The 24581-nt window shown below is 40.6% G+C and overlaps 1 protein-coding gene across 1 annotated transcript; it reads right to left on the bottom strand.

The window, feature by feature from the left end:
• Nucleotides 1-996: 996 nt before the first annotated feature.
• On the bottom strand, nt 997-21365 carry pard6b (par-6 partitioning defective 6 homolog beta (C. elegans)). Its single transcript, XM_085260449.1, has 3 exons — nt 20983-21365; nt 19483-19705; nt 997-2566 (listed from the first exon to the last, which is right to left on the bottom strand). Exons 1-3 carry the CDS (start codon nt 21043-21045, stop codon nt 1647-1649), a joined length of 1206 nt encoding a protein of 401 aa, XP_085116575.1. The 5' UTR covers nt 21046-21365; the 3' UTR covers nt 997-1646.
• Between the last annotated feature and the right edge of the window lie 3216 nt (nt 21366-24581).

Below are 24581 nucleotides of genomic sequence, written 5' to 3'. Positions count from 1 at the left end.
CGTTCATTACAGACAAGAAATCATCCTACTGAAACCACAAAAATGCAGGTCAGGGCCAAGATATTCTGTACACAAGCCAGCCCTGCCTCACCTTTATCAAATACAGAGAGTGAATCAGCTTTTGCCTTGCGTGTGTGTTTGTTTCACCGTGACTCAGTCCTACAAGGGCGTACTTTGGAACCAGGAAGTTTTTCACTTCTGACTATGTGAGCCATTCATTTTAACCCACTCCTTCATGTCAGCCTCTGTCAGTGCGCCCCAGGGCAGCTGCGGCTACAATGTAGCTTGCCATCACCAGTGTGTGAATGTGTGTGTGAATGGGTGGATGACTGGTTGTGTAAAGTGCTTTGGGGTCCTTAGTAGCCACTGTAAAGACAGTTGTTAAGTTACATTATCTTAAGTGATTAACTGAATTCAATAATAATACAATGAAAAGCAAGACATGTTGCAATGAGACGGCACTGAGATTAGATGTACTGAGTTATGGTCCAAAAAGAAGGAAGAGGGGAACACTATTGCAAACTAAATTAAAAATCCCATTCACATCGTTTCTTCTGTATACATGCAGCAGGGGAAATAGCCCTTGTCGTGATAAGGAAAAGTTCAATATGAATGAAATACAACAGGGAAATTAACTAGAAGATTTCCTAGTCCAACAACTTCTAACTGGTCAAATAAAAAACAGCACTGTCACTTGCGGGATCCAAGTATTAATAATAATAATAATAATAAAGACAGGATAGGAAAAGCCCAAGGACAAGATGTGCAAATATTTATCAAAATCACCAATCTTTCATTATCAGTCATTGTCACATCAAGTATAGACAGCAGTGTTTAATGCCATCTGAGCCAGCACAAAGAAAACAATACTTCTTCTATATGGGATTCTCCTCCCAAAAAAAATAATTTTTTTTATATATATATATATATATATATATATATATATATATATATATATATATATATATATATATATATATATATATATATGTGTGTGTGTGTGTGTGTGTGTATTTTTTTTTTCCAGAGCTCAGCATAGTTGTTTGCTGTGCCTTGTGAGGGAAAATTCTGCACTCATGCTGTGGTTACCTGGGAGAAGGCAGGCGATCAAAGCATGCTTCAGAGTGACAAGAGAAAAAGAAAAAACAGTGTTTTTGCTTTACGGGTGATATTAGCTTGTTAGCACGACTTAAAAAGAGGAAATATGTAATGGGTATGGATGGGCTTCCTATCTCTGCCCGCTAAAGGAAGTTCGGCGGAATAACAGTTATGGGATTAAAAACAGGTGCGTTTAGAATAAACAGAAACAGTGGACATTTTCAGGGGGGTTTTCTGTTGTTGTTTTTGTGGCTGCAGAACCAGGAATGGGGGCTGTCACTGCTATGGCACAAATATGTGGTCATTGGCATTCAGAAGAGCAAAGTATGGGGGTGTAGTGTTTGATGTGAAAGGACAAATTTAGTAGGTCGAGATGTAATACGCAGACGTATGTTTGTGCTTCTCAGGTTTAGTCACTGTGAGATGGAACTGTACGTTCCTGGGTTTTATTTGATTTCTCCATCAACCCTCCATGTGTGTTAAAGTACAAGAGTGTTTATTTCTCTGGTCTCCAGTGTGTAGTGTGTAAAATGTCCAGAATGTCCAGTCTACAGCGTTATAACAGTACCGTCCTCCTCCAAACTCCCCCTCTCCATGGCTCTGTCTGGGGACGGCGTTGTAGCCTTGATGTTGCTTAGGGAACTACTGCTGCCGCTGGTGGGCAGGGTCCCATTGGTGTTAATGGAGAAGGTGGAAGTGGTGGCGGTGCGGAGGTTGAGGTGTGGTTCGTAACGAGGCAGTGAGCTCATGCTGTGGTTGGAGGCCACATGTCTGATTGGCTCAGCCTCGCCTCCAGCCTCGATTACCAAGTCCTCTTCATCTTCATCGCTCTCCAACTCCCCAACAGGGAAGTTCTGGATGATGTGTGGTGGTATGGAGGCTGCAGCACTGTGTGACGAGTAGCCGTAGTAACTGGCGCCGCTGTCTGATGAGCGTCCTGAACTACCAGATGCTGCACCCCCTCCTCCGCCTACTCCACTACGAACGATATTGTTCCGCTGGTTGGCAGGCTTTACGGTGATGATGAGGTTGTGGCTGTTGGCGATCATCATGTCTGTCACCTGATCCAGCGACTTCCCAGCAACCTCGATACCATTCACTTCCAGCACTTCGTCATTAACCGCCAGTAGGCCGGTGCTCTCCGCAAGCCCGCCTGGCACCAAGCGAGAGATGAATATTCCTGGGACTTTCTCCAAGCCCTGTGGGGTGACCCGTACACTGGAACCATCGCGGATGTAGAAACCCAGTGGTTTTTCCTGGCCGTGCTTGTACAGACGAACACGTCGGTGCGTCTCTGGGAGGATGTCGACGTCGATGATGGACGATACAGGCCGGAAGTCTTTAGGGAGGCTGATTATCACTGGAGGTTTTTTCTTGTTGTGATCAGGCCGCAGAAGAACCGCAGAAAGCACAGTGTTCTTCTTCCTGGTCAGGGAATCGGTACCAAATGTTCCATGATCAGCTTCCTCTGTTAAGTAGAAGACAGGAAGTAGAGAAATAGAAGAGGAACAGAGAAACAAAGAGGATGTTAATAAAAGCTGGTTAATTTTTTCAGTAATACCACACTAGGCTCATTACACATCAAATTGTTATTCAAGCTGACACAGTGTTGCATCATGCAGTTTAGAAGAATGAATAATGATTTGCTCTCAGCCTGAGGCATACCTGCAGGGCGTCTGTGCTAAACATACACAAGACACTGATCCCTATAGCTCCCCTCAGGTTGTACTGATGCAAAATGGCACAGCAGCTACCTCAAGTCAACTCCCATCAGCTCTCTCTGACACACAGCCACCCACAAATGAGCTTACTTATGCTGCATACAATCTCATGAACCGAGTAGATAAAATATATTACACACAAGATTTTAATCGGCATATTCTTGGTATCAGATCGTCAACATGCATCTGTTTTCTCAGCCTTGGATATGCATCGTCATTGAAAATAAATAAATAAATAAATAAATAGAGTGCCCTTATTAAAATGAGCAAAGAAGAGTACAGGCATACAACAAAGCATTACATTCAGTTATGCTGTTATCACCACTGGAGGGAAGAAATTTAATTTTCATAGTAATGTAATAATTATTGTATTAATTTGCAAAGAGAACATGCAATTCTAAATTATAATTATAATATTCATGGATGCATTAATTTCATTATGCACACACCACTGCTATGATAAAGATGCTTTAGGAGTCATAGCAGCCATGACCCTGTCAGTGCACTGCAGTAGGCTAGGCCCTGATCCACAGCGAGTTTAGAACAAAGGCTGGGGACTTAAAGTTGTAGTACACATTTGTATGGGGTGCTACACTATGGATTACTTGCTGTGGTGACTTCCTGGACTCCATCCAATCCATACCAAAGTTCAAAAAATAAATTTAAAAAATATTACATCTTAATTAACAAACTTTAAAAGTGCTAGTAGGCAAATTTTTGTTAGGTTGCATATTTAACTATTAAGCTAAGCAAGGCTGAGCTAAGACGAGCTAAGCATCTCCTGGCTTAAATTATATCAATGTTATCATGTCACTTACAAAAAAGCAAATGCTGACCGTCTAACTTTTTACATCACACAAAGGTCACATTTGAAACAAAAACACTGTTGTGTTTTGGCTGTCACCATCATACAATGCAGTACAATTCCACCACGGCAAGCAAGACAGGCACTGCTTGCCTCATGAAATCTAAAAACAGAGCTCAATTAAAACCAAAGTGAAAGCAATCACTGTCCTTGCATTGCAAACAGCATTACAACCTATAAGCTTCCCTTTCTGCCTGTTTGTGCCATCCATTAAACTACTGCCATTCTGTAACTGCAGTCAGCTACTATCTTTGGAAGAAGGCTTAACTTTGCTTTGAGGCCAGCAGCTTTTTCTGGTTGTCTGCAAATGCTTGTGATCTTTGAAAGGACACTGATGGGAGACTAGCATGTTAGACAAGCTCTAGATTAATTTTTTTTTCTTTTGATACAATTTGGTAAGTTATCACTTTTAAAATCAAAACCAGGAATGAGTAGGGCAGGGATGCTAAATACAAGACCCAGGGGCCAGAATCACCAAAGTAATTAAAAAGTAAATAATAAATTATATAACAGAAAACAATTAAGAAATAGAAATTTCAGGTTTGTTTTTTTGTTGTCGTTTTATTTTTTACAATGGGTAGTTAACTCATTCACTGCCATTGACGTCTATAGACGTCAATTGAAAAACTTACGTTGACTGCCATTGACGTCTATAGACGTCAATTACGTTTTCAATGGGAGGGGCTAGAATACAACCTCGGGCAGCTTGTCAGTGAACATCAGACTGCTTGAAATGTATTTTTCACAAAAAGCTCGTTTTCTCCCTTTTTTTGGTCAAAACAGGCATTTTTGGTGGAACCCACCTCTTTTCTACAGCTGATTACTAAAGAACGGAAAATGGTAGAAACAAGCTTTTTTTTTTTGGATGGAAGAAGAGAGTCTGTTCTTCATTTTGGTAGGTTCAGCGTTTATGTGATCATAACACACAGTTTTCTGTGGCTCTTCAAAAATGAGTAAAAATGCTCAAAAACCCTGGCAGTGAATGAGTTAAATGCATGGTTAAACTTTGTGACAGACTAAAAGGTCTGGCCCACTTAAGATCAAAGTGGGTTGTATGTGAACCTCTATGTAAAATAAGTTTGGCATCTGTGGAGTAGGGTTTTTTTTAACAGTACTATAATTTCAAACTTGATAACCAGTAAAATACTCAGTACCATTTTGAATGCCGTGGGGAGCAAAAGATGGCAAAAAAATATTTTAGGCTTTATTTTTTAAAATAAAAACAATACAAACAATAACATTAATGGCACTATTTATGCTTGCCTTTTCGTAAAAGTCCCGACATGGGTGGCATTACAACAAGGCCCAAGGCTGGCCAAGGTAACAGAGGGAAAAATATGACCCTTGGCTCTCGAATAGTTAACCAGTATACAAGAAGCTAAACATTAACATCTTTCATACTCTTCTTTCGCCTCTTCTCCAGTCCCTATTTTTGTCTGTTTCTGGTGATATTTTTATCATCTCTATTTTGAATGAGTCTTTAACTTGCCCACCTTTTCCAAATTCATAATTTTTTCCTGTTTTGACAGCACTTTGTAAACTCTGCTTTTAGATAAAAGAGCGCTATTAATAAAAGAAAAGAAAAAAAAGGGAAAAAAAACTGTCAGTCTTACACTGAATACCTCTCCCCTCACAGTTTGTTTCTCCCTCTGAACATGTATTTGAGTAATCTGGGAAAAAAATCCACTCGGGTGTCTGATAAGGATTCAGCTTCTCAGGTTCTGACAGGTACACACCTCACCACTCCCCTCTCCATCCCGAAAGCCAAAACAAAGGATCGACTGTCCCGAGAAAGAGTGGCTGTCTTATGTTTCAGTTCCCATGAGGCAAGAGTTAGTGTATACACTTTTACTATATCTTTGCCAGGCTTGATCTTATGGCTCATTTCCACATGAAGAAGAAATACAGCTTTCTTCGAAGAACTAGGTAAATGCTAAAACACATTTCATCATGCGTGCTAGGTTCTTGTTCCAAAGAGCAATATGCAAATAGTGCACAGATGGATGTTTTGAAACACTTGCGCATGCGCATATATGCACGTCCCTGCACAGCCGACACAGAGGTTGTTCTTGCAGTGCAGTCATGCGCAGCTCCACATCTCATTTCACTCTCTCTAGACTTCTTTTCATCTAAACCATCTCTCCATCTGCACCATATGAAAGGACCAGACCTGACAATAGAGTTATATTTGAGTAAAAAGAATATGGCGGTCCCTCGGGGCCACTCACAGGCCCTCAGAACAACTAAGAAACGCTATTTTGGTATCAAATGGTGGACACTCATACCGCTTTCTGAGATCACCAGTATGCAACATATGCAAGAATCTGCAAAAACACAAGCAGGCACAAAAGGCAAGACAATATACTACACAGCATTTCATGTTTACGGAATTTATCTTCTATTGTTCTTTTTATTTTTAGAGTAAAACTCCCAGATTAGTCTAATTTAATACTCAAAAGAACAAACTTCCTGATGCCACATGGATGGTATCAAAACAAATTTTAATAGAGTATTGCTAAACCAATAATATATAAGGTAATGGGGGTAAAAGGAGGTCCTATTTTGTTTTTATCCAAACCTACATGGCTCTGTGTGAAAGAAGTAATTTCCCCCCTTTTATTAAATGATGAATTACCTGTCATTAACTATATTTTTGGAAAGCTTATCCACCAATTTCACTAGCCAGATCCAGGCCTGATTACTGCCAGACCTGCTGTATCAAGAAATCACTTAAAAAGAACCTGTCGACTTAAATGAAAATGAAATCATCATTTAAAAAACATATTTTGTATTATTTAGGTTCTCTATCTAATATAAAAAAAAAATTAAGTTTCATGAAAGTTTCATTGTGACAAATATGCAAAAAAAACAAGAAATCAGGATTTGGTAAAACATGTTTTAGACTGTTCAATCGAGCAATTAGGTGGATGTTTATAATAAACATGACCAAGTTTTAAAATTATTAGGTCACCGGAGGTGGAAAAAGTACAGAGATTCTGTACTTAAGTAGAAGTACAGATATTAGTATTAAAAAATACTATTAAAAAGTATTTAAAAAATATTGTGTGTGATTTCCTGTGTTACTGTTTAGGCTCAGATGGGTTTGATGTTTTAAGGCTTGCACTGACATGAAATAATAACTCCCCTCATATAAGAAATATAAGAATAGTTTTTAACTGTGAGCTCAAGAAAAAAAAGCTGGTAATGAGCATTCTTCGGAAATAAGCTCATAGATACCGATATAACGTCAACATAATAATCATTTTTTACAAAATGTCCACACTTTTAAAAAAAATAAATTATGTTATGTATATACATATATTAAGTGGGTTATATGGTGTATATTAAAAATCTAAAAATCTAATGCATTATCATATTTATGTCTGTTGAAATAATTTAAATAATAATAATTAGCTTGAGCGACAATTACAACTGGCTAGCCCAGAACAACTCACCACAGAGCTTGGGGAATAGTGTATAGTTAAATATTTAGAGCATACCTAAAGAAGGACAACGTCTAGAACAGCTGCTTCAAAGGGTTTGGGTCTATTTTGGGTCTGTCACCCATATCCCAAAGTTCTCCATTCCTTCCTTTATTTAAGAAATTCAGAAGGGTAGTTCTGTGTTTGCTGTTGAGTGTGTTTGCATATGTTGAGCATACATCACTTTTATTCCCTCAGTCCTTGGTAAACACTTTGAGCTTGACAGTGGTCCAGTGCGTAGAGGTATGTGACTGATTTGGCTAATGATTAAACCATTGGAGGTGGACTATAAGGGCAGGAAACAGAAATATTTTATAATGTTCAGATTTCTGAAGATATTTATCACAAGGCTGCTGTTTAAACTCATAAAATTTATGGACACATTGGCAATAAATCAGTGCAGCCAGGAATGAGAAACACATGCTAGTATATTCATTGCCAAGTTGATCAAGTTTTCAGTCTTCACATACCACGGGTATGCATTTTTAAAATGATGAGAAAAGATGATTTGGCAGTCAAAACTTTGAATATTTGGGTTCTTGGTTTGAGCCTTAGATTTCAAATTTCATCTATTCACACGCATTCATACAACACTAAGCACCTTTAACTTAACGTTCAAACGCTCTGACAGATGCATCAGGGACAACTCAGGGTTCAGTACTTTGCCCAAAGACATTTCAGCATGGATGTTGGAGGAGCCACGGATAAGTAGACCTGCCCAACTCTTGAGCCACCCTCTATTGCAACTCCTCATATTATCTTAATATGGCTTAAAAAAGTAAACACAAAAAATGTTAGTGAAATTTGTTTTGGGATTTTGTGGTATGTTTGAAAGAAGAAGGGGGAAAAAAAACATTGGCTGACATATTGGATTTTGGTGATTATTAAATCGTCAGATATCATTATGGAGCATAAAAATCTTTGATATCAGTCATGCTCTAGGAATATTAGCTTTTTACTGAATGATCTTTCAACTACGAGGATATTCTAGGCACTACACTCTTTTTTGCATCAAGTTGAGGTCCTTGCAACATAGTGCAACACAAAGCCATACAGACCCACATCAACATGCGCAGCTGTGTGCTGTCATCTGTGGCCGTGTGACAAATACATGGAACAACCAGTAATGTGAGCTACTCGGATGTTTGTGATTTGGTGGTCCTGTAGGCAGAGAGGACACTCTTCATTTTTGTGGTAAACTCCACTTTCTGTTCAAGCCAGCCATTTAAACCAATCAACATTCCACTTAACATTATGGCCACTGAGCTGCACCATTAGATTTTGGAAGATTTTGTGTGTAAATGGGCTTCTGTAGCCTCTGCACTGGTTGGTTTCCCACAATCTCCTATTCTCAGCCAAAGAACTACACAGACAGACTCCAACACTAACCATACTGGGAAAATGTTTGGAAGATGTCAGTTATAGCTGCTTATGGTTCCATTATGAAAAATATCAGCTCAAAGCTTTGTGAAGGCTTGTCGACTTCCAGTTAAGTCATCACTGAGTCCCTAACGCTAAGCTATCAAAATGTTTCTTTTAATGTCCTCCCAAGTCCTTTTTGCTTCTCTCCATAACATAAGGTAACAGTTGGGTTCGTCACACATGATTAAAAAAAACAAAAACAAAAAACAATAAATAGACAAGTTCAAGATTTTAAAACAGCTCTTTACTAGCTTCTTTGCTTCCCCTGGCTCAAAACTAGAAATGTATGACAAGTGTCGGTCCAGAATTTCAAACCGGTGCTATCCTAGCTTTATTCCTTGCTCAGTAATCATGCAGTTTAACTGGTATCAGCGCTCATATTTGAGATATGATTCACAAACTCTGAATAGAAAGCATAATCACTATCCCCACACTTGGCATGGCTCTGAACAGGTTAGGTATTTCAAATATGCAGTGGCTGCTTTGATTTCCCACACTCTGAATGGAGTTAGTGAGGAGCAAAGGAAGCGAAGCAGTGGAGGAGAAAATGACAACCCAGCAGCACATAGCCACAAGTGAGGACACATGCAGTGATGCTCAGTCACCCCTCTCCGTAGCATGTAACTAACGCACACAAGCACGCACAGGGTGAACAACGAATGCATCTTCATCCTGACACTGAAAGAACTATGACATCTCTGCCTACGGAGAGGAGGTCACTCATTTCAAATGGCACGCACAGGTCAACTGCATCATTGCCCTAACACTCTACTTTTAAATGCCCTGGATCTATCATGCTCCACCTTTGTACTCTCAAATTGACCGTATTACTCGCACAGAAGTGATATGTGTGGGCAATCACAACATGCCATATCCGCTCACACCAGAATTTCCAGCTTTATTATTATTGTTATTATAGACTCTAACAGGTGAAAAACAATAGGCTATATTACACAATTATGCATTGGTGCATCTGTTGAGCTGCACCTTTTTCTATGGACATTAATGTACTTCTGTCTTTAGTAAAGCATTACTGCATTTATTCTAATGATGCTGACCTGTTCAGTAGTGACTATACTTATGATTATCCAGCATTATTGGAGGACAAGAGGCTTTCCCTGCTACAACAGTGACATTAAATCCATTACTTCCTTGTATTAGTTGTCCCAGGTGCAGCGTCAGGGAAACCTGACACCATGTTCGGGTGGAAGAACAAGATCAGGAAGGAGCTACAAGAGCTGCCATCATCAGTCCAGTTACTGTAGCCAACACTTTTGGCTCTATGTTTATATTCTTTTAAAAGGATAGTTGTGCACTCATCAGTGGTTCAGATGAGAGTAAAACTGTTTAACAAGTGCTGTCCATCAAGCCAACCCTCCATATAAAACGTATGGCATGTCTCAAGGATAGGAGTAAGAATAGCGCAAAGAAAAAGACGAGCAGGTGAAGGTTGTGGTGTTCTGGAAACAGTCAGGTTTGTTGATGACAAGCCTGGATGTTCACCACACAGCTGGTGCTGCGTTGTTCCCGACACAGAACGATACAAGAGAGGGGGAGGAGAGGGGGAGTACATGATGTGTGTGTCAGTGTGAACTTGGACAGATGAGAAAAAACAGGGATGGTGCCAAAAACAGAAAAAAGAAGCAGGAAGGAGAGACACAAAATGCAGAAAAAGAGAAGAAAAAACACAAAGAGGACAGGAGGTGATAAAAAAAAATACTTTCAAAGGAGTAAATTCCCAGAGGGTTGCTATTCCTGGTGTGGTGAGCATACCTTCCTGGCACAGCTCAGATAAAAAGTGCCTTAATTCTGCTGATAGGGAAGGAGAAAGAAATAGAAGGAGGGAGGCTGTGCAGACTTGTAGAGGTATGAGGCGAGCTTGAGCAAAGGAAGTCTTCATGTAGAATTGAGTTGTCAATTTGAGTAATTGCTTATTAGATCCATTATTTAAAAGACTCCGGTCATGAACATGACTGCCTGCTCCTAAGCCTTTTCATACGATCTGTCATGAATTCTCCATTACACACATCAGCCCTGCTTTATTACCCTGTCTTGACAGCAGCCATTTATCAAAAAGACCAAAACTGGAGGGGGAATCAGCTGTAATGAAGCAATGTACAGGGTGGGCCATTTATATGGATACACCGTAATAAAATGGGAATGGCCTGTGCTGGCATTTCTCCTGCGGTGTTGCTATCAGTGTGTGAAGAGTGGGAGAAGAGGGTTGCATTGACAATCCAACACAATGAGCAGCACATTGAACACATTTTATAAACTTGTAAATAACTCATGAAAGAATAAAGTTACATTGAAACCAAGCACACCATTGTTTGTCTTGTGACATTACCAGTAAGTTTGATGTGTCACATGGCCCTCTTCCTATTGAAAAAAACAAAAGTTGTATCCAAGATGGCCGACTTCTAAATGGCCACCATGGTCACCACCCATCTTGAGGAGTTTGCCCCCTCACATATACTAATGTGCCACAAACAGGACTTTAATATCACCAACCATTCCCATGTTATTACGGTGTATCCATATAAATGGCCCACACCCTGTACAACTAATAGGTTTAATGCAGAATTAACACACTTTATTTGCCAGCTCACACACTCTCAGTATGCATGTATGCGTGCTTTGGTCTTGTTCCTGCAGCATTCAGCAATTCCATCAATTTATTTTGTGCTGGCACAGATGCCTCTCTCTTTCCTGTAATACCTCCTGACCTTGTCCTCCAGATGTTATTCCTGTTACCCTCACTCAACATGTCTCTTAGTCACTGCGGCCCATCTCTCAGCTTGAGTCCTTCTTTGTCTCTGTGGCGGGCCATGGTGCTGCTGCAGGGGCGATGGACACACCTGCACGGCATCTGCAAACGTGCCTCACCAGCATAAAAGGTCTGGTTATTGTTGTTGTTGGAGTGTGTGGCTGTGAGCTAAAAAGCTACAGCCAGTGTGTAAACAAGCAACCGTGAGTGATAATAAAAGCAAGACACTGAAAAGCATGAAACTATGGATATGTCTGCCGTGTGATTGTTACAGTGGTGCCGAAACATAGAAAGGGGGCACGGCAGACCCAGGACTGGGTCAGCCAGGGAAGGCGCTGGCCTGAATGGTGGCTGAACTCGCGGCCACACAACAGGAGCAGGCGGTGGTGTCACGTCGCCGGCGGGAAGAAAAGCAGGACCAGACTGAGCGTCATATTGAGAAGCTGGCAGCTGGGATACGGTCCTGACCGACACCGCCGCCTCCCCCACCGGCGTTCCTCAATGGTGTGGGGTGGAGGAGGTCCAGACTGTTCCGGATATATAAATATATAAACAGGATATATTCTTAGAATCAAATTAGATAAGGGCCTCAAACGGGACTTTTTTCTACAGATGACTGTTTTAGATCTCACTGTAGGAAAAATACAAGTGACGAATTCAGCTGATTCACTTTCAGAGTCTGGGGACTGTTTATGCTGGCTCAAATGAAAATAAGGGACCAATCACAAATAATTTTAGTCATGATTTGACTTTCTCTACTATGACAAGCCAAAAATCTATGCTGTGACAAAGTACAAACCATTTCAAGGACAAAACGTGGAGATTTGGAATTTGCTTGTCAGAGACTCACTGGAGAAGCAGATGATTGCACTGCTCGTTGTTTCACAAAGTGTTATCTAGCGACTATTTACTTAAAAGAGAAACTTAAAAATGGAATGATTTCATAACATAAAAAAAGTGAGTCTACCTCCTTTCAAAGTCAATCTGTGGGAAATATTGTTTGTGCTGGAATCATGTTACAAAGGGATCTCATTACAGTCAGCATGTGCAGGGAAAAAATGACATGTAATCTTCCATTATGTTATGGTCATTCAAGTGTTATTTTAGGATAGACTCATACTAGGGCTGGGCGATATTACCTAAAATTCATATCGCGATATAATTTGAAGCATGTGCGGTAACGATATATATCACGATATATTCTTTTCTTCTGTATAACGTATTTTCCACACTATAAGGCACACTTAAAACCTCAAAAATCGAGAGTGTGCCTTATGTATGAATTCTGGTTGTGCTTACTGACCTCGAACCGATTTTGGCGTGCAGAAATCTGTTAAAAATGTTTTGATGGATTGTCAGAGCATTACGGCTGCCGTAGTGAGGAGCTTCGCGGAGTAATCTGGGTCCAAAACTCCGTCATCTTCAGGTCCCAAAGTCAAACGAACACCGAGAGTTAAAAACGGTCTAAAGTCTTTCATCTTTAATAAAATGATCAGTGTTGCTGCTTTATCGGGTGTAACAATTAAGTTTAACATCCAGTCATCCATGAAAACAGAATTTATTACATTTAACGGAGTTAAAGTTAACAGGAAGTTAGCTCGCTAGTTTACACCTAAACATTTCATACCATGTTCTGACTGAGAGATTTTTGAACCTAAATAAAACGTACAGCTCTGCTACCACTTCCAACATAAATGAAGACAGAAAACTAAACAGCAGTGGCGTTTGCAGGGTTACTGAAGTTGGACTACCTGGTATATAATGTTGTGCTACGTGATTGCTTGCGACACAGCTATGTTAGTATAACATTAGCACAGTGAAGCTGGAGGATGAACGCCAACTTTTTTTCCACTCCATAAAAGTTAACGTGAGGGATTCTGGTGGTTAGGGACAAATGCAATCGCATAGCAGGATGCTATACACGGGCCAAACTTCAGTCAGGAGAACAACTGAGATTATTCATCCACAATACGAGGTTAGTTATTAATATACTGCAAAAACATGGAAATAGAACAGCTGCGAGAGAATTCAACATTAATGAATCAATGTTACGGAAGTGGAGGAAGCGCAGTTTTTGGCTTTCCCCATATTTCAAAAGTGCTTCATCTCTTTGCTATGACTGTCGCCCGCCATAATTTGCAGATGATAATGGTTGTAGCCGCTGCGATGCTTTCGGCCAAAACAGGCGAAGCTTGATGACATCATCAACATGCACTATCGCGATAGAGCGATATAGTCAAAATCTCTATCGTTGGCCAAATTTATATCGTTTCTATCGTATATCGTTTATATCGCCCACCCCTAACTCATACCTATCCTATAATATCAACACTTCCATATAACTCTGTTAGAAAGAAAGAAAGAAAGAAAGAAAGAAAGAAAGAAAGAAAGAAAGAAAGAAAGAAAGAAAGAAAGAAAGAAAGAAAGAAAGAAAACAAACAGTGAAGGTGGTTAGGCAACAGCTTTTGGGAGCTGCATGTCAGAACATAGCCAGGGTAAATATGCTACAATGGTGAGATTTTAAAAAATAATAATAATCACAGATAAGCATATTGGTTATCACGCTTCAGATCAATATCTCTGTAGTTTAAAGCCCAGGGGGACACATGGCTTAATTAAAAATCGGGAAAGCACATCTTTCTGCTTGCAAGTGAAACTAAAAGTCTAAAGATCATAAATTATCCGGGAAATTATCTTGACATTGAGTGGAAAACAACATATTTCATAGTACATCCATGGTATTCACATTATAACAAAAATAACTGCTCTCTCTTTGTGTAAATTATTTGAAAACCATAAACAAACACGCGTGTCTGAAGTTTCTGTTTCAACTCATGAGAACAACTACAACATATCATCACGTACTTCTAAAATGTGCCAAGCCGACAAAGTTCAATCACATCTCATAACACAGTGTGCGTATCTCCCTGATCTTTTCTCCGACTAGTACAGTTCAGTTATAACCTCTCCATATCAGTTTACTCTTTGTGGTTTGTAACAGTAAACAGTCCACTTTTCCCAACTCCCCAACCCTCACCCTCCCCGTCATCCAACTCCTTCTCCTAATTGAATGTGCGGTTTCTCCCTTCTTCATATTTCTCATGCAGTCAACACATTTCCTTCCCTCCTTCTACCCATTCATTTATTCATTCATCTTCCTTAACCAACCCTAAGCTGAGAATTCTGACAGCCTCTATATAACAGAGCCTGGCCTCCTGCTGTCACCACTGCTCTTCCTCCATCTGCTTGCAGCCTGCATAGTCTCATTCAGTCAGGTTTCAAAGGAGAGACCGAGCAGGGATCTGGCTCACCTCTCTCATTTCTGTCCTCCATGTCCCTGCTTACTTTTATTTGATCTCCTTATCCTTTCTCTGCTCTTCCTCTGTCTACCTTGTTGACTGAGCTGAGCTGTGGAGCTGAGGGTCCAGCCTGGCCTGCTGTCCTGTCTAATCTAGCCAGCAGACGTGATCAGAAGCTGGCCACATTCCACCAAACCCCCCTCCGTTCAATCTTCCTCCCTTCTTCCTTTCCATTTCTTTCTCTCTCGCCCACCCTCCCCAGCGTGGGCCTCACTCTACATTCCTCCCTCACTAATACTATTCCCGCTATCCTCTTCCCTCACTCACTTATTCCCTCTCTTGCTACCTCTTGTTGCATTCCGATCGCACTAACACTACTCCCTCTCATCTCCCCACATCTCTAATTACATGCATTGCCCAAACAAAGCCTTATACATTACTCCCTCTTTAGTACTGTTTACTGTGCCTCTCTCTTTCATCCTCCAATCTCTTATTAAGCTCAAGTTCTGCTCCTCCTCCACACATTCTTCCTTAAGATCTACAAATTCATCATCCCCTCACTCATCACAGACAGCATCCTGGGGAATACATCATGCACTGTAGAAAACCTCACATCCAGATCAAGGGTGGCTAATTTCTGTTATTTTTACAGAAAGAGCTCCTCAGGGAAATGGCATCCTTCACACCTGCCACCATATCTCTCTTCAGGATATCCTTAAGTGTCCTTACTTAATCTGAAATCCTATGCTTAGTCTATCTCTCCTTTCTTCTTCTGTGAATGTCACATTCCCACTCCATGTCTGTCTCAGTGCACTTTCATTATCACTCCCTGTCAGTGCCGAGCAGATTCAGGTTCAAGTTCTTATCATATTCAGAGACTTTGCATGTTTTGCAGGCTAGGTGTACTTTCACACTGAACATATTCCATCTCTGGCTGGGTGACTCATTCACTGGTTACTAATTAAAAGGCAATCCCTGCTGGGAAACACAAATACAGTCATTTCTGTCCCTCCCTATACCTTTCCCCTTTACGTTAATGGATAAGAGTTAGGAGCTGAAACTGTGAGAGCAGTGAGCAACATCACTGAACAAACACACACCCTGGGATTGCCTGAAAGCTGCTACTGCTACATGGATGATGACCTGGACACTCTGAAAGTTGTGTGCATACAAGCACAAAAGGCGTTCTGGATGACTGATACAGACAAACATGTTGTCAAACTGAGGGAGAACTTCTTCTGTCAGCCATGTTTAAAGACAATTAAACACAAGGCTGAACGTGTGTCTCATTTTCCTGTTTCCCTGAAAAGAAGTATTTAATAATAATGCTAACTCAATATACACAGGCCAACAAAACCACTGAAATAGCACATCATTTTGTTGAGCAAGTTGCAACCCAACTATAAACTGGAGCAGTTCAAGACTGAAACATCCTGGGGCTTCTGAAAATGTAAAACAGAGCTACAATAATGAGGCATCCAGGCAGATGTACTGGCTAAAACGGTCTTACTGCAAATACACCTACATCAGTGCACAATTTGTTTTACTACTTTATAAGAGTGGTGGTATTAGGTTAATAATGTAGTACAGGCTAGGCTACACACTGAATTAAAACCACTAAGAGGTGATGTGAAACAGGCTGATTATCTTGTTGCTTATCTGGTTGGAGTGTAATGTTTCTGCTGGGAAATCTGGCATTCATAAAACTGTTAATTTGGCACATACAACCCATCTAATTATTGTGCATACCAGGCACACCTGTTTATGGCAGCAACACTCCTTGATGGCAGCTGTCTCCTCCAGCAGAACAGTGCACCATCCTACATGGCTGCACATGCTACAAAAAGCCTAAATGAAACCAAAAGCTGCACTTTGTCAGCAACCAAGACAGAAAGTGCTTACATGAGAACAACTAATAGCATTAATCACTAACTCACTCACTTTAACCCAACTTTACCCATTATCATTTATACATAGTCTCTGAGAGAGAGAGACACACCTCTAAGTAGTTACAACTGCATGAGATATATTAATAACAAGTGAAGTCGTCAAAAAACCTCAACAAAGACAGTCTTTGCAAATGCTAGCAATCATGCTCCCAGCATGCTTTGCAGCATTAATCCACCTATGAGCAGGCCTCTTTAGGGGTGCCATGACAACCAGTAAACAGTGGACAACTCACTGCCAGCCCAACAGTCATCAACACATTGTTCACAGATGGAGGGGTGGGGGTGGAGGGTGTCAGGGAATACCCAGTGCTGCTGGGTTGTATTTGTTGTGCGTTGAAGCGATTTCAAAAATGACCAGTAGTCAAAAACAGAGGCACAAACATTTCAGCCATTTCTCAGCAGTGAACAATAAGACATTAATGGCTGAATAGCACAGAGGCAGAAAAACAACAATGTAGCCATTATTTAACAACCAGACAACTACATACAGTTGCAGCCTAGTATCCATCGAACCATCTGCACGCTGACGAGTGGATGAAACCTAAAGCGCCCAGCCTAGGGTATACACAGCCTAGATTTAGTCTCTGAGACAAATAAAATTCAGTGCCAAAAATAACCCTCATTATACGCATGAGCTCTACAGTGCACAGACTAGACACACTTTTAAAATAAACACACAAATCATCCAAATCCCTGAATGTGGAGATTGTGGGCAGTTTTTTGTTCTTTTAGCTCCAAGTTTTCTTTCCCAGTCCAAGTTCAGCAGGATTTCACTGCACTATTCCACACCAGCCTAGTTGGAACATAATTTGGCCCCCACTGCTACTTTGTCTGAAGCCTTGCTCTTATGCAATAATGACCAATCACATCACATCTGACTGAGACATTTACATAATTACTCAGTTGCAGTCTTAAAGGACACAGAAGTCTAATAGCATTCGAATTGAACTGATGACTGGACTGCTAAACTTCTGAACTGATGCAGTGAGGTACACTAAACACAAACACAACTAAACACTGTGGTAGGGATCATGACCTCATGATCCTTATGCTATTTATAACTACCTGTTCATATGAAGATTTTTCATTTGGCTGTTGGGTCACATGCAGATATGGTAACAAGATCATTAAGTTCAGTAATACTATTTATCCAAAATGGAACACAAGACATCTCATTTCAAAAAGATCGGGGTTCTAAAAGATGTAAGAAGCTTTCCAGATAAACAAGCACTGAGTGTTAAAAAGCTTCCGCATTGGCCCCAACATGGACAAGCCATTAACCTGTTATAGAGCCATCATCAGAGATGAGATCCAGTGCCTGCAGATATATGATTTAATAAATTATCTATAAGCTGCGAATTTGCTGCTTCCACACAATGCACGGCTTTATATGTTCAGACCAACTGGTGCTTAACGGTAAAGTAAGGGGGTTTCCCTGCTGACAAATCAGGAGGGAAACCAGGGTTTCAGGTCAGGGGGTCTGCAGGGGGTTATGACTGCATTAATGCGTCTGTCTTCTGTTTTTGTTCTGGCTGGGATTCCTGCCAAGGCGGTGTTTTCATGCGTTTTTCATGTGAGCAGCAGTGAGCCCAGTGTGGGGCTAGTGTCTGGAGCATGTAATTGAAACACAGTCCCATGCAGCGATACACACTGACCCCACTAATCTTCTTCTGACAAAGTGGCTTAGCTTCTATAGGGTCATATGGCACAGGCTTAAACACAACAGGCACAGGCAGACCCTGTGGTCCTCCCCACATTCAACAGGTCACATTTAGCAACTTAGTGATTAGGAATACACTCCAAAATCAAAGGCGAGGTTAAACCTTTGTACGCATACTCTGACAGAAACATGTTTATGTAATCACTATGGATACACTGATTGTGAAATTATGGGCCAACAGCAGCATTTTGTTTTCAAATCTATTTACTTTACTTTTGCTCTTGCTTATACCTCATTTACTCCATGATAACAACAACAAAAAAAAAAACCCCTGACCCTTTCAGTTTTTTGTAACACAATCACTTAGCTCGTGTGAAATCTTGGAGACAGAACATATTAATGTCGACCACTGACATCAGTAAATGCCATGTTAATTGGCAATATGCCAATATCAGACACCAAGGTTGATATAGTAAGACCTGCAGTAATCATACACATGAAATAAAGGTAAGCCATACTTGAGAGCATGAATTTAGAGCAGCCACAACTTCTTCCTTTATTAGCTAAAAGATAAAAAACTTATCTACAAGGGGAACTGCAAAAGCAGAGCAATTATGGCAGAAATATTGGCAATGATTACACCAGAGCCAGCAAAGGAAGTTAGAAACTGCAGCAGCAGTGTTTACAGAAACACTGCTCGAAATACTTGAAACCCGTATTTCCAAAACAGTCAGACACGTAAAAAAATAATTGCCATGCAGCTACCAAGCTGCAATACAGAACAGTCTACTGGACAAACTCAAAGTGAACTCCATTCGTCTACTCTTGTTGTTTTGCTCAGCTCCTCATTTCAAGTGAATTCTTCCTCTCAACTTTTGTTGTGATTTGGCGCTATATAAATAAAATTGAATTGAATTGAAAAGGCCCCTAACCTTAGTTAACTAGAAATCAATAAGGAAAAAAATAGAGGCCAGCGGTTTAGTAGTTTGTTTAGCTGAACATGGAAACATACAACAAGTAGCCTAAAAACTGACAATGTAAAGTGACACTTAAGTTTTTATAACTCTGTCACAGCTATAGTCAATAGCCTATCACATATTTCTAAGCTGTGCTTTTCAATGCTAATGACTGTATTTGCATTTCCAATGCAAAGCAGGTGTAACCAAACAAACAAATGAAAACTTGGGACACTTTGTCCAAACACTTCCTCTGTGCATACCTTTCCTCTGGAGGAACAGCCTGAGTAGAGGGTTGGCTGTGGAGATGGCCTTGTGGTAATTGTCGTCATTGTTGATGGGCAGCAGGTCACCGTGCACGTCAGCGTAGCCCACCAACAGCTCCACATTGGGGATGCGATGCACATGCTGCAGGAGACCGTAGAACTCATCGAAGCGGCCTGGCTTGGACCGTTCCAGAGAGAACCGACGAAACTCTGCACCAAACTGGGATGGGGCAGAAAGGCGTTCACATGTGATTGCAAATGAACACACAAATACACACACAGGTGTGACGTATGGCCGAAACCAGGGTATGAAACAGTGCCTGATAAGCCTACTTTGTACTGATGCGTAAGCCAAAGCACACCACGTGTGGTAAATTATTCACGTGTTTTGTGTATCTCTAGGTTTGCAGATAAAGCTTTTATCAAGCTACCTCACAGAATATTTATCCTGCAGCTATTACAAAGACAGTGTGCTTTCAGCAATCCCCACAAACATGTTGCTGGTTTACCTGTTTAAGCCTGTGGACTGACTGGATCAATGGCTCTGGACGCCTAATCTTTAGGCAGCTCTGTAGCTGAGACAGAGCACAATGCCTCATTGGTAGCGTTAGTGAGAGGTACCAGCTGTTGTGGTTACTGTTGCTCAGCGCTGACAAAAGATGATCTCCCAGCTTAATCAGTTATTTTATGCATCAGTGCAAAGCAGAGTTAATTTAATAAGTGGTTGGGGACATAAGGAAGACAATCTTAACTCAGAAGAGTCAAAAGAATTTAAATAACCCGGGATAGCTGAGTAAATAATAACAATAGTTATTGCACTACTGTAGGGAGGCAAAATTAGTGCTGTAGCTGAAAATATTTGACAGCTTGTGTCGACGCGTGCAAAAACTTCTAGAACAATATAGTCATTATTCATTACACTTATGTGTGGTCAAGCCTCAGCAGGGCGCGGATGGAGCCACGAGCCTGACGCAGGCCGTGTGACACCTGTAACCGCAGGCAAATAACGCGACAGGCAACGACTATCACCTTTAACCGAGGTAATTTGACATAAACTTTTGGTAATTTGAGTAAACTTTTCACGCAGATTTGATTAAGTTAAAGAGTTGGGTCAAACTTGAAGTCAGTACTCGGTAAACGAGCAGGAGAGTACGGCGGAGAAGGCTGTGACAGGTGACACTGGCTCACTGCGCAGTCAGCTGACAAAAACCTTCCACCTTGTCACAAACTAGCTAGCCTTTAGACGTAAAACGACCAAAAAACTACGCCACGGTTACCAATAAAGTTTTAAGAATTGTAACCAAATTCTCGGGTGGTCACAGTGGAAAAAAACCAAAACTGTTAGCTCCTCTTAAAGTTTATAAGCCTTGCTTCATAATAACCCGCTATCAAGCCTCTTTAGCAGGCTAAATTAGCAAGAGTGGATTTAATGAGGACGAAGGTTGTCTGGAGTACAAACACTGGAAGGATACCTGACAAATAAGTGTCCGTACCCACCTTGCTCTTCACCTCCACTGCATTCAGAGAACGGCTGCTCGGCACTCGGTGGTTTTTGTTCATGTTTCTCTAGCAGCGGGAACGCCGCCAAAGCACTCACACTCTCTCCCTGCTCCTGCCGCCGCCGCTGCCAACGTCTATCCACAAACCCCGTGTGTCCACCAGTTGTTTTTAAAGGTTTAGTTTAGGTTTTTTTAGTCGCACAGGCTACACCGCGTCTTCTCGACGTCCGCCGGTACAAGTGGTCCCTCCACAGAATGCGACAGAGGCTGTCAATCAGCCAGCTTCAGCTCGTAAACTTGTCTCCTCTCATACTTGCCGCTGACACCGTAGCTACAGCCCCACACCGTACCGTCTCTGGCTTACCTCTGCCTGCGACTCTCTCTCCCTGCCCGTGCCCGGAGAGCCGGAGATACGGAACTTCAAAATAAAAGGCATGGTTTCTATAATACTCTGTGGCTTCAAAATAAGAGCACCTTCCACCTCACCAGGAATAGCCCACTCTGTCCTGGCACGGTGTGCCAACCATGCTCCAAATAGCTCGAACAATAATGAACAGTAATGCCTCATTTTTTGTTTTTAATGTCATTCATAAACAAAATACCCATTTTACGTAGTTTTTTGCCATCATGTTAACTGAAGCACTGATGTTGCACTTTCTCACTCTATTAACGTAATGATGACCATATCTCTAAAAACCCTAAATTAAAATCGTGTGCATTAATCATTTAAACAGTTATACTATACTCGGTAAAAACTAATAGATAGTGTGTAACAGAGATTTTATGATAGTTGAATGAAGTGTTACCTGCGTATGTAAAATTAGTATGGGTACAAAAAATAAACTGTAGTTCCTGCCACTGGCTTGTGATTGTTTTAATTTTATAGTGACATCTTATGGCCAAAAGCAATATGTACCTGCTGCAGCTGCTGGCTACCTGCCCGGTAAATGCAAATACATGCCTGGTATGTTTCGGGTCCGTTTTGACCCAGACCAAGAATTCCATCATAATAAATGTCTACAAGGTTTTGTTGTTGTAGACATATTAATTTACAATGTATAAACAGCCCATATGACGTTATTACATGGCTTAGTGATGCTTAATTATTGTTTCCGAGACAAAGCATAGCTTTTACATTATACAACATTCATCTTTGGAGAAGGACATCTATTATCACGCAATGCCATCACCCTTTTTTTTTTTTTTTTTTACATAAGACATAAAAACGTATTAGAAATAAATATTTAATTGAAAGTGAAACTGGCATTCTGGAACTTTTGGAATTTATTGTATAAACAGTTAAAGAACTATTTTAGCTGAATACAGCAAAATGATTCTTAGCAGGATTATTATCAGTGAGTGAAAACGACTAAAGTATTCCTTTAAAGTTACTTTACAGAGTAACATTTTGACTATGAATAAAATCCTAAAATCCATCTCTATTTCAAAACAAACAAACAAACAAAAAAGCAACAACAACTTTAGAAGTCACATGTACTTGATCAAATAACAAGAAAAAATGCCTCCCTCTGCTATTCTGCTTTCAGCTAAAAGCACTCACTTTAGTTCAGAAAATTAAAAAAATGATAACTTGCACAGTTGTACTAAGCATATAACAAACTTGCATCTCGACGTTTGCTCCTATATTACATGTAGACACTAGAGGGAGACAGAGACTGCGAAGGGAGATGCATGTCCTTGTTTTTAAAACTACAAATGTCTCGATTTGAAGCTGAAATATACACATATTTGACTAAGTGGAAAAAGCAGCAATGATTTATCGTCCTCCGAAAGACACAAAACACAACTTTTTTTTTCAAGGCTTATATGTGTGTAAGAAATAGTTGGAGTTCCTCCTTCTGTATAATACCTGCTTCATGTAGGTAAAGGATTCTTCACATGACTGGAAAACAGAAGGCAAATACAGGGTAGCTTGTGTTGATACAGTCATGTGCTTTTCAGTACAGATGGTGTTCCACTAAAAACAACAAAAAATTGTAAATCAAAATTATTGAAACATGGGTTTTCTTCTTTTACACACTTGTAACCTCATTGGACCCATCATAGGTTTAACCATATACATATTCCCACACAACAGAGAGCAGCTACCTAAGTTTTACTCCCACATTGTCTGTATATCTTGTTAGTAGTGCTGCAGCCTCATTTTGCCTTAATTCTTTGTGTCTTTGGTTCAAAAAGGTCCAGAAAAATTCCTCAGAGATATTGGTCCACATTAAACTCAGCACATCCCAGTTTAATGTGGTCTATTGGACTGGGAACTGGTGACTGCCGAGGCCATTTGAGTACAGTGAACTCACTGCCAGGTTCAACAAGCCAGTTTGATATGACTTAAACTTTGTGATGTGGACCACTATCCTTCTGGAACCAGTCACCAGAAGATGGGTACACTGTGGTCGTGAAGGGATGGTCATCAACAACCCTCAGTGAGGCTGTGGTATTTAAACAATGCTCAGTTAGCAGACTGACTGATCCACATCACGATGGATCCATGCTTTCGTGTCATTTACACCACATTTGTGATCCTATCATCTGAACCTTTCACCAGAAATCATGGTTCATTAGACCAGATAATGTTTGTTTTTTAACAATGAAAACATGCAAACTGTAGCCTCCATTACCTGTTCTTAGCTTACATGAGTTTGTGGTCTGTTTGTGTCTGGTTTGTGCTCTCCTGTCGTTGTTACATACCTCCACAATATCATATTAGCTGATATTAGCATAGCTATTAGGTCAAAATATCTCGTTTTTAGCCAATAAACAGTAAATGATGTAACACTTTGATGGGTCCAACAAGGTGCAGGAAGTTACTATTCTGCTATCTTTGAAGAGACAAGAGGAATACTAAATATTTAATTTATTAAATAATATTTCTCTGTTTTTTGGAAAGTAGTCTCAACAGCGACATCTGCAGGCTATGAGGGGACAGGTCAACCCGTGTGCGTGTTGGGACAGAGAGGAGGACAGCAGGAGTTTCACTGCCTGACCCATCGTACACCTGCTGATACCAGTTCAACATTGACTTTATTGTTGGAGATCAGGAGGAATGAGCAACCAGGGAATCACTCCCTGTTAGGGTTTTAGCTCTGACCTGCTAAAAAGGTCAAACCAAGAAGAGATCAGTTAAATTACTGCTAAACAAAGAGAAAAGCAATTCAGAATTTACTGTTAACTGTAAAGAATTAAAAAAAAAAATCAACGTGTATTTCAGCCACTGTTTATTTCTGCAAACTGGACAGGTATGGTGCAGAGGCAGTCAGCAAACAAACTGTCCATAATGGACAATCCTGGCCACCCTCTGCACCTATACTGGACAGTTAGTGCTGCACTTTCTCTAACTGACTGACTGCAACAAGGACAGATACAGGAAAATTTCTATACCTTGTGCAATAACTCTCTACATTGCAACCCATAACATAGAATCTGTTATTTCATCTCGTAATGCCTTTGACGCCTACAGTATCATATTTGACACATACAGTTGTTTGTGAGGTTTTGACGCTTCAGTAGAGTCAATACTGATATTTCTGGCTTTCCAAACAAGTGGGGAAATGAGGGGTGGCTCAGATCTTTTGCACA

The sequence above is a fragment of the Mchenga conophoros genome, linkage group LG20 (genome assembly GCF_057382185.1).
Source record: "Mchenga conophoros isolate Kocher_MC1m ecotype Shallow Benthic linkage group LG20, M_conophoros_male_GT1.1, whole genome shotgun sequence".
Taxonomy (NCBI): Eukaryota; Metazoa; Chordata; class Actinopteri; order Cichliformes; family Cichlidae; genus Mchenga; species Mchenga conophoros.
This window is presented reverse-complemented; position numbering and strand designations above follow the sequence as displayed.